Raw genomic sequence first — 11,415 nt, forward strand, 5'->3', positions numbered from 1 at the left:
TGAGGGAGAAAAAATGGGCTCACCTGTTGATAGGTGCTGTAGCTTGTTCGTTCGCATTACTGCATATAATTTCCTGCTGCATTTTCTGGAGTTTTGAAAAGTTAGCAAAGTCTTTTTTCTTATTATTATGTTTTGGTGGGCAATAGATGGCAGGTGTATTAAAAGAGCTTCATAGAAATTGTTGTGGCTTTATTATTGTTGATGTTGAATATGCTTCTAGCTCGTAGTGCTTAATGTTTGCTCTAATAACTTTGCTGTACCACCATGAGCGGTGCCATCCGGATCTGGAGTGTTGTATATGACATATTTAGGTATTTTAATATGACTTTTGCTGGTAAAATGGCAACTAGCGTTATATCTATGTTGTGTTCTTGGATAAATGATTTCATTTCCTGTGCATGCCTACACAGGCCGATCGTTGGCATTCCATTCAACTATTTTTGAATTATTTTGAGATTCTATTGACCAGTGTTGAGATGAGGTCCATCATAGTGCTCATTTGGTTAATAAGGTGTAAATTCATCTTTTCAATTGTTTTGTCGAGAAGTTATGACAGGGGTTGATTGTGTAGTATTATTTATCTATTTTTGAGTAGCCTGGAAGTATGATGTATCTGGTTGTGCATATTGGTTATTCACTTGTGATCTATTTGTTCTTTCATTAAGTTTAGGATAAAGTTTTTGTTGTAGTTGTTTGTGTATCACGTATCCACGATAACTTGCAGGATAGTTTTCATGATCGTTTTTAGTTTTTCTTAGACAGTCTTTGCTCCTGTGATTTTCTCTTCATCTTACACATTGAGGATTTTTATAATAGAAATTTTTGGTTTCGCCAAAATGCCTGACATCGCGTACATTGTGGGATTTTCCTTCTCAGAGGTTATAACGAAATGCTTTAGTCTTGTTACTTGTTACTAGGCTTTTTTTCTCACCTGTTTATTATTTGAGGCTCTTGTGGTGTATTTCTCTGGTGTAATATGATTGAATAATTCAGTTAGAGGGTTTATATTTTCAATACCGGACATAAATATTAGACACGGTTTCAGCTCCTTTTTTTGGTTCCTACAAACTGCATATCTGAATATTCTACCTCAGTTATCCAGTTAAATCTATTTTCTGTTACTATTTGATTTCCTAGCTAGTATTCACTAATTTTTGTCTGTCTTTTGTATCTTCTATTTTCTACAGAGCTTGTTAGTCGTTTTTTATTTGTTTCTTCATCGTTGCTTCACGCATCTGGTATAGCTTTTGAGGTCGGATACACGGTTGGAATAGGCGTTTATTGTTTCGATTGACTGTTATTAATTGCAGTCTGAACTTGTGTTTGTTGTGTATTGAATCTGGTTGTGGGTAGCATATGAGAATAAAACATTGCATTTGACTATTTTGTCCATAGTATGTTGGATTGCTTGTTTGCACAGATTTAATATGTCCAATGAATTTCAGTAGAAAAATTCTATCAGAACTTATTTCTCTCTCTTTTTGGTTGGCTTTATTATTCTTTTTTTATGCTTTTTCTCTTATATGCGGGCATATTTTATATGCTATAATAATTCGAGGTTTTGTCCACATCACAAAATATCTGTTTCATTTATTTTCTATTCGTTATTTAGATCAGATTTTTCTCTAGATTTTTTTTTCGTTATTGTGGCGATGTAACTAATTCCGTTCTTTTCTAATAATTCTGCTGACTGCGATGTTGACTACCAATTTGTTTATTTCAGTCTGCTTTCTTGTATTCATAAAAGTAAGGGTTTCTCTCCCTTAGTTTCTGTGAGAGTGGATTCTTTTTAATTCCAGTTTATTCAAACTTTCTAATAATTCTTTGATGTGTAACTCTACGCCATTTACTTTTTCAATATTCAAAATAACTCTCTTTTACCAGCTGTTGGTTCGTTTTTCAATATTTCGTACTTAAGCCTGGATAGAACCATTTAGTACCAATTTTTCAATGAAACAATTGGTTATTTCTGTCATTTACTGACCGTTTTAAACCCGATTTTCGTGTTGGGTATAGTTGTAATTAGCTTTTTTAATTGGCTAGTTTGGTCTGACGCTCTTATAGTATAAGGTCGTTTAGTTGTCTGTGTTCATTTTGTTTTCTTGTAGGTTTTCCCCGTTATCCTGTGGTGTCTGTGCTAAGGCATCCTATGAAGATATTATCTACCAGAATAGTGTCGTTGGTGTTTTCTTTCAGAATTTCCTTGTTTCCAGATCAATATTTCCCCCGTGTGTGCTTTCATGTGCAGCTATGTAAATTTCGATACGTCGGCGCAGATTCTCGCTTACATCTGTAAGGTTACTCACTTTAGGAGGTCCTCAATTATCCCGTAGGTACCGTTTAGAATTACTCCTCGATCGCTTAACACCCTGTCTGCCGAATTTTTTACTTCAGTCTGAATTTCTATAAGATGGCCGGAGTGTCCTAATTCAACGACATCGGTAACTCGCCATTTGTCACCATTTCATTTCTATTCCAATTAGCTTGAGAATAGAGGGATTTACTAATTCTCTTTTATTACTCTTTCCACTAAACTAAAGGTAAAGCTTTCAAGACAGTGGTGGCCAAGGGCTTACACCAGGGCAAAATTTTGTCTCCATCCCTTTTATGTTGAGTCGTAGACCTAAATAAGGCAGGCTTGTTACAAAGGCTTATGCTGATGACTGAATTATTGTTTTCCCATGGAAGGAAGCCATCGATTCGTATGAACCCATGACGAGGGCCTTGCGGCAATATGATTAATCAATATTTCTATCACGTTATTTTGAATATTGAATTTTGAATCCCATGAATTTCAAGTTCTTATAAGAATTCAATACAACTTAAAACCACCGCAAATCTTAATTAATTATTTCCCAGACGATGAATACGTAAGTATTCGAAAGATCGGAAAGTAATATATTGTAGTTAGTCTACTTTGGTGTTTCATTGCCACGTTCCCAATAAGAAAACGCTCATACTCCAGTTGGCAAAGATTTCTTATGTTTATAAATGTTCTCGATTTAAGGTCTTTTATGTTTTAAAATTAGTTTTTTTAATAATTTTTGAAAGACAGATAAAAATTGACCTATCGACTACTTTTAGTCTTTATCAAAATGTAATATTGATACTGACAACTTGAGTATTTATATTAATCAATTGATTAATATGCGATCGTCCTCGCCAAATAAGTATCTCTTATTATCTTTCCCAGCAGTGAAGCTAATTGCTTGAATAAAGTAGATAGAATTCAAGGTTTAACCCTTTCTGCCCAAGCTATTATTTTTATTTCAAGTAAATAATCCCAGCGATTTTAAGTTCTGACGTACGACGTACGTTCTCATACTTATATACCAAAGAACGTGTGCTGTCCGTCATAATAATGAATCTACACTGAAAGATTTAACAATTTATACAAAAGAAAATTATTTTATTAAAATTTATATTACATAAAATTGACACAAAATGATTATAACGGTTGATACAGTTTGGCATATGCAGGTCTTGTAGGGCACAAATTACAAAAGTATCTAGTATCGCTTCTGATGTTATTTGACGAACACAATGGGCGGTGTGAATAAAAACGAGTACGACTAGTATTTACTGACAAGTAAAGTGTAACGAGTATTTAAACTCCAAGTAAACCGATGTGAATAAAGCGTCGAGTTTACTTGTGACCATGTACTCGCCAACCCGAGGGTATACTAGCAAGTATTTACTCGCGAGACAACTGAATTCACGAGAAAGGCAAGTAAATACTTGTAGCGCCACACAGACTACGCATCATTTCCTGTTGTGACTTGTTCTGTTTTCGCTGCTAAACTAACTTTGACTCCCCGTCATTACTTTTAAGTCAGTTGTCGTTCCCGTTTGTTTTTGTTCTCTTGTAGCTATATGGATGAAAGTAGTGTGACTTCCGGTTGTGACAATAGAGCTATTTTAGAAGCGTTATTGACAGACTTTAGTGTTGTGCTAAATAAATCTATGTTGCCTAAAGTTGCATCTGCTAAATGAGAAAGCATGGGGATGTTTAGCCGACCAGTTTTCGAAAAACGTTAGGAAGCAAACTAGTGCTGGACAGTTAAAAAAGCTATTGAACAATATGAAAACCGCAGTCAAGAAAAAAACTGATGTCAACGCAACTGGAAATAAACCAATAAAATTGTTATCATGGGAGGCAGATTTCCTAAAAATTTGCGATTCAAACGAGAACCCAGTTTATTGCAAAATACCTGGGGCTTCATGCGTTGGATTGGGAGCAAGTTTTACGTCGCCATTGCCTAAACTCAATGAGCAGAATGAGAATAGGGAAGACGAAGATGACCCCGTTGACATGCTAGCATCAAACCATCTAACCATCCCATCACATCAGTGACTTGCATACGTAAGAGCAATGCGACGAAGTTGAAAAAGATAAGAAATTGAAACTCTCAGCTGAAACTGAAGAGACGTCAAAGTTGACAACTGGTGAGCTGCAGTGTTTATTATACTTGAACAAATTAAGTTAACAAGACTTCAGGCTGAACGTGAACAACTGATGATAATGGAGTTGAACCTAAGAGCTGCACAACATAGGCGAACAGAGTCCGTTGAACAACGCGTTGTGGTTGAAGAAGACGATGTCTTAAAAGAATTTTTGTTGTTGAACTAAATTGTATCCTGTTTCCTTTCCTGGAATATTCCTTTTCTCTAAAAAAAAAATAAAATGAAAAATAAAAATAATAATAAAATAAATAAAAAACAAAAATAAAAAATGAAATATGTATATAATATACGTCACGTACACAGCTGTACACAGTTTGTCGGGAATGGCATGACCGATAGAGGGCTCATAGGCTGGTGGTATATGCCCATTTGCTTTTCCAGCATGCCATGTTAAATCTGACATACTGTAGGCCTATGCGCACACATGCGCACATGTAACATACTTACTTATTTAAAAAGATATATTTTTGTTTTTTTATATATTTTTTATTACTTTTTTATTTTATTTTTTCACATATGCGATTGCAATTGGAGTAAAGGAAATAGGATTAAATTTATTTCCATGTCAAAAATGTGTATTTACATCATCAGATTATTACTAATTTCTAATCGTTTTTGCTGACCACGTCGTTTATTTATAACTTCATTCCGATCTAAATTATATAGAGGTACATTTTCTTCAGCCACACCATTTTCGATTTCGTCTTCCTCTTCCTAAGCATCATTCAAATGTTTTGCTACATTGTGAAGCACTGCACAACTTATTACTAAATTGGGAACATTTTTGACTGCTATTCTAATTTGGCTCGAGAGTATGAGAAAACGACGTTTCATCTGGCCAAAAACTCGTTCAATTATTACTCTTTCCTGAGTATGGGTCGAATTGTAATTCCGCTCACGAGCATTTCTTGGTTCGTCAAAAGGAGTCAGTAACCAAGGAGTAATTCCATATCCGCTATCACCAAGGAGACAAACATCACCATCATATCGGCGCACCACGTCCTGAATTCCACTCACTCGCCAAATCCTGCCATCATGTACACTCCCTGGCCATTGATCATCCACACTTGTAATTTTTTCATTAGCGTCACAAGTCATCTGAATGTTTATTGTTGTTTTTCCTTTTCTGTTCACATACTCGTCACCGAATTCCGAAGGTTTCATAATATGCACGTGAGTGCAATCTATAGCACCAATGACAGTCGGAATGCGAAATTTTGAAGCCCAATCTGCATTGGCCTGATCCATATCTTCAATAGTGCGTGGAAATTTAATCCAATCTTCAGACTTTGACACTATTTTATCCAATACACTTGAAAATGTTTTGCTGACGGTATTTCTTTCAACCCCCATGTCGTTGGCAACACCACTTTGGAATCCTGGATCACTAACGTATCTCAGAAAAATTTCCATCTTTTTCCGTGCAGTTAATCCTCCACCCCTTGCATCAGTGTTTTCATCAAGAAAGTGCGAAGTGAGGAAATCTACGTTTTCGCTCTCAAACCGTAATAGTCCCTTAGATAGATCGGGACTTATATCACGCCGGTCTCTATAACGTTTCACACCACACAGGTTCATAAATGCAACCATCTTTCATGTACAAATACGACTGCAAGTCTGGGGTCGGGTTGACTTGCGAATGGGCGAGTATTTACTTGCTACAGAAGTATTTACTTGCGTTTATTCACACCAAAATTGGCATTTTTCAGGGTTTTACTAGCCTCTCAAGTATTTACTCGCGAGTAAGAGTAAATACTTGTTTTATTCACTTCAATTTTGGCGTTTACTTGTCATTTTAATTTGTTCAAGTATTTACTTGTCCTACTCGTTTTTATTCACACCGCCCAATACATCTTTGACGCCAACGACTAGTTGTAAATGTTGAAAGAGTACGAACAACAGGTTCATCACGAACTTAATTTGCTGCCTTCGACGCTACGTCGACTAGGAAGTGGTTCATTTGCATCCAATATTTCGATTTCTTCTGAACGCCCTTCCACGATATAGTCAATTATAAAATTTGAGTAGGTCAATAATGTCAAATTTTGGTCGGTCAATTCTTCGTAAACATAATGTGAATTTAATATTGAACAAAATATATTCCTAATTTCTTGACCCAAGTGTATGATTTTCGGTAACAATTGACAACAAGGCATGCAATAATTGATTGATTTTATCGACGCCTCACGTACACTGAGTGTATTGTTGAATTACTGCGGGTTTCATAAAAAATTCTTACTGACCACCTACAACATATCTCTCTCTTTCAACAAGTTCCGCACTAAATTCTGTCGAAAGTATGTACACGTCTCTTTTGTCAAAATATTTTAAAATGTTGACATTCTCTTTTCTTGCAAATGCTGACTGGTGTCTATTGAGTGGAGAATTTTTTAATACATTTGGAATTCCTCTATTCGATCGTATCGTACCAGTTAGTAGCGTTTCTCTTTGTAATAAATAGTGCCGAGTGCCACTGTACCAATTATCTGTATAAAAAGAATAACCCAAGTTCAGTAAGTTTCTACCAAGATAAACTACTATTCTTTCTGAAAGCGATAATCTAGCATTATGAATCTCGACAGAAAGAAGAATCTACTGCTTACCTTATCCAGTATAAATTTCAACGCTGTCAGAGGTGCATTTTTACTCCGAATCTGGAACGATTTGACTTTATATTTTGTCGAAAATGCAAAAAATTTTAATATTGATGAAAATCTGTTTCGACTCTCCCAAAATCATGGAGTATTCAGATTATATCGCGTACTCCAATACATTGAATTTTGTGGTTTTTTATTTAGGCGGATATTTAGTAGACATCCTAAGAATATTTTAATTTCTTTTATGGTAACATCACGCCATTGTAGACCATGAATTTTAAAATCTAGATGTGGTTGATTTGCAAAATATAATTGAGTTTTCATATTCGTACATGGCACAATAAAATTAAACAATTCATGTGGCAAAAAGGCATCTACACACCTTTTAAGAGATAAGTCTTCACCGGGAAGCACACTGCAATTCCAAGAAATTCTGGCACATTATCAGGTCGATTAACCCCAAATGTATCACCATCACATTCCATGCAGGTGGATCGACATCAAATAAAATTTCATCGTCACTACTAGGTAGTAAAATTTTCACGTTCACTGTCGGATGTAATGTTGTCGAACAAAAAATCGGAATCTGAATCACTGTCACTCATGATTAGAGGAGAATTTATTGCAGATAACTAGAATACTCGCATATTCGAACTTTAATTGTAAATAAAATTAAAGACCATTACCTTTGCCAGCTAGGCTGAAACCGGCCGCTTATCGGACCAATAAGACAGCGGAGGAGAACTATTATACTGGAATATATACAAGTGTTAATGATTGTTGATAAATAGTTTTTCAGTGTAAGCAAAAAATCCAAGTTAAAATCATAACAACGTATATTTGATGTACGGCTTATATCCTGAAGTATTGCAAGTACATCGTACGTCCACTAGTGTTAAGATCTGTGATTCTCATACAATTTACAGACCTGATGCAATTATCAACATATTTCCTTAAAGTTGCTAATGACTTGATCACCATATCCTGCTTCTCTGTTTTGCCAAGCTAATTGTCTCTTTACAGAGGCAACTATTTCAAATATACAACCACATTATTATTAAGAATCAGCGGCTCTAATGATAATTTACCGGTTCGAGAATACTTTTTCATCACCGATATCGTAGATCAATACTTATTTAAATATTAAATTAAATAATGTCACCATTAATAAAAAATATTGTTCCTTTGAAATCTCTTTTTTTTACAAATTTATCAATACTTGTAGATAAAGTATAGTATTCAACGCGTGCATAATGGCTATTGCCGACTCATAAATGTCTCCGACATTATACACTTATTAAATAATATACTATAATTAAGGATTAAACGACTTACCTTAAGGATGTTCAATCCTAATTATACGATATTGGACACGTCCTCCTAGAACACCCTGTAGTAATACTCCTAATCACTTATCACGCGCAAGTTTAAAGAAAATGATTCACCCTCTCGTCGATCCTGCCTGGCTCGTTTCGTTCGTGTGTCATTATACTTCGCCTCTGTACTAAGATCGCCTCTGGGGCGGGTGTACTATTACCTTTCGTATTGACAACCCAAGTCACTTGCTTCCTGGGTGGGTTTGTTCTAGGAGGACGTATCCAATATCGTATAATTAGGATTGAACATCCTTAAGGTAAGTCGTTTAATCCTTAATTATACTTCTATTGTACACGTCCTCCTAGAACACCCTGTAGATGTTTAGAGAAGATTGTAGAAGCGATCTTGACCAGAATAAAAATAGTCTTATTACAGTTCTATTCATTTTTATTTCCCAGAAAAGTAACATTTGTGTAACAAAAAAGTACATCCCAAAAATTTTAAATCTAAAATTAATTATAAACCCTTTTCGTTTTTAGTATTTTTAATACTATGAACTAACATAACATACTTACATGAATGAACAAAACATTATATATTTTTGTCATAGAATGCAAAACCGAACAAAAACTTTTTCATTTGTTTTTTATTAAGTTTTCAATATATTTAAAAAACGTTTCTGTGCCTACCAAAGGCCTGTTATAGAATTTACAAAAAGTATCTGACTTTTCAGACCACCCAGCTGCACTTCTTATGCTCTCGATATTTACCCCAGATCTAAGGGCAGCCGAAGAAGCAGCGTGTCTGGTACTGTGCCCTTTAAATTTTTTAGTGTCAACTCCCCCCATTTTTAATCCATTTTTGATCCAGCGACTGAGGGTTTGAGTCGTAGCACAATGATATGGTCGTTTGGCAGTTAAAATAAGGTAGTCTTCGCTACCCCTGATACTTTTTGTTCGTTCGATATAGTGTAGAATGGTAGAGAAAACGCAAAGCGCTGGATTATCCCTGAAGAAGGAAAACTTTAAGAGTGGTTGAGGTTTTTTCGGCCCCGAGGTTTTCACAATATCTGTTATTTTTATTTGTATTCCTGTATCCGAGCTCACAATATTACTTATATTTATTTTAGAGAAGGTCTGCACCCTTTGGGCTGTAAAGTTTTTCTAACATAATTAGTACCGGGGATGGGTCCCAAGTCTCGTCGTATCTTGGAAAGCTTGGGCGAGTTTTAAAAACCCCTTTCATAAACCGTTCCACAGTGTCTGATTTCCCTGCTTCTGAGATAAGATTTAGTGCAGACTTGTGAGTGTTGATGCTCGAATAGCTTGAGCCATTTTGAAATTGTTGACTTAAAAACTCAAGAATATTGTGAACAGTAGGTTGAAAAATTTTTTGCTTATTCCCTTCGAAAAATTCCCACCATTTTGAATATGTTGTATTATACTGCTTGATTGTATTCTCACTAAGAGATTTAAGCATCAGCTCTGCGGCGTTTCCTGATATATTTTTCATTTTGAAGGCTTCCCTGATAAAATCGCGGCTCCCAGGGTAAGTCGGGGCCACAGTGGGCGAGGCTTTCTGAAAGGGGATAAAAGCAAATTAGGACTTGGGTGTAATCTAATTAGTGTGGGACTCATGAGACTTTCTAGTTTTGGAAACCATGGTTGGGATTTCCATATAGGGAAAACTACTATGCATTCTGCTCTATCGGTCTCTATTTTACTTAGAACTTTCGGTAATAAGGCGAACGGGGGAAAAATATATCCTTTAATATTCTCCCAAGAGAGTGTAAATGCATCAACATTTTGGCTTTCGGGGTCAGGGTGCCAAGAAACAAATTTTTTGCACTTTTTATTAAGATAGCTAGCAAATAAGTCTATTTCTGGGCAACCCAATTTTTCAACAATTTGTTTGTAGGCTTCGACATTCAATGAGTATTCTGTATCTATTTCTTTGGATCTCGAAGCTTTATCTGCCAAAACATTGCTCTCTGAGTTAATATATGAAGCAAATATTTTGATATTTCTTTCCTCACACCACTGCCATATGTCCTTAGTTAAATCATTTAGATACTTATACTTAACGCCCCCCATTCGGTTTATGTAGGACACCGCCGTCGTATTGTCTATGCGAAGCAATATGTGACTGTTTCGTAAATCTTTGAAAAAAGTCTTGAGACCAAAAAATGTCGCTTTTAATTCTAAGTAATTAATGTGCCTCTGTTTTTCAAATGAATCCCAGAAACCATTTCCATTTTGACCATTGTAAAAAGCCCCCCATCCTGAATTGGACGCGTCTGTAAACAACGTATGTGTGTACTTCGGAATTGCAATGCTATTTTCGCAATCTTTTATATTATTTAACCACCACAAAAATTCACTTTTCAGTTTGGGAGATATTTTCATAATTTTATCATAATCTCCACCACTGACTTTCAGAGCTAAATATTTTTCCCTCTCGAATTGTTTTGTGTGAAGCCACCCGTACTGCGTGGCTGGACAAATTGAAACCAAGTGACCGACAAATTTGGAAAAATCTCTAATTTTTATTTTTCGTTTTTTTAAGATTGCTTTTACCATAGCAGTAATTTTTGATTTTTTATCTGTAGTTGGACGCATTGTCATTTTTTGTGTGTTAAAAATGAATCCTAGGAATTTTATTTCTCTTTTAGGAGAGAGACAACTTTTTTCTTTATTTACTACAAAACCAAGCCTTTGAAGAAGACTACATGTCTGATTTATATTATCCCGGCATTCTGTTTTACTTTTCCCAATGAGCAATGTGTCATCTAAGTAAATTGCAGAGGACAGACCTTTCGCCCTTAAATGTTCAATAGCTGGTTTTAAAATTTTGGTAAATGCGTAAGGAGCAGTGCCAAGGCCAAAAGGAAGACACTGGAACTCTAGAATTTTGTTTTTGAATTGAAATCTAAGATACTTTCTCTGCTCAGTGGCTATGGGTATCGAGAAGTATGCGTCTTTTAGATCAACTGAAGCTAGATAGCAGTCCTGTGAGATAAGATTTTTTGCCGTTCTGT

General features: G+C 35.5%; 1 protein-coding gene across 1 annotated transcript; it reads right to left on the minus strand.

The window, feature by feature from the left end:
* Positions 1-4,603: 4,603 nt before the first annotated feature.
* LOC130446915 (putative nuclease HARBI1) lies at positions 4,604-6,054 on the minus strand. Its single transcript, XM_056783436.1, has 2 exons — positions 5,364-6,054; positions 4,604-4,668 (listed from the first exon to the last, which is right to left on the minus strand). The coding sequence occupies exons 1-2, from the start codon at positions 6,052-6,054 to the stop codon at positions 4,604-4,606; spliced, it is 756 nt and encodes a 251-aa protein (XP_056639414.1).
* Positions 6,055-11,415: the final 5,361 nt, after the last annotated feature.

This window comes from Diorhabda sublineata, chromosome 7, assembly GCF_026230105.1.
Source record: "Diorhabda sublineata isolate icDioSubl1.1 chromosome 7, icDioSubl1.1, whole genome shotgun sequence".
Lineage (NCBI taxonomy): Eukaryota > Metazoa > Arthropoda > Insecta > Coleoptera > Chrysomelidae > Diorhabda > Diorhabda sublineata.

Coding starts and splice junctions, on each gene's coding strand:
- LOC130446915 (XM_056783436.1), bottom strand. CDS start 6,054: ATGGTTGCATTTATGAACCTGTGTGGTGTGAAACGTTATAGAGACCGG. Junction 4,669..5,363: donor TGACGAACCAAGAAATGCTC/GTGAGCGGAATT, acceptor TTTTTTTTTTAG/AGAAAAGGAATATTCCAGGA.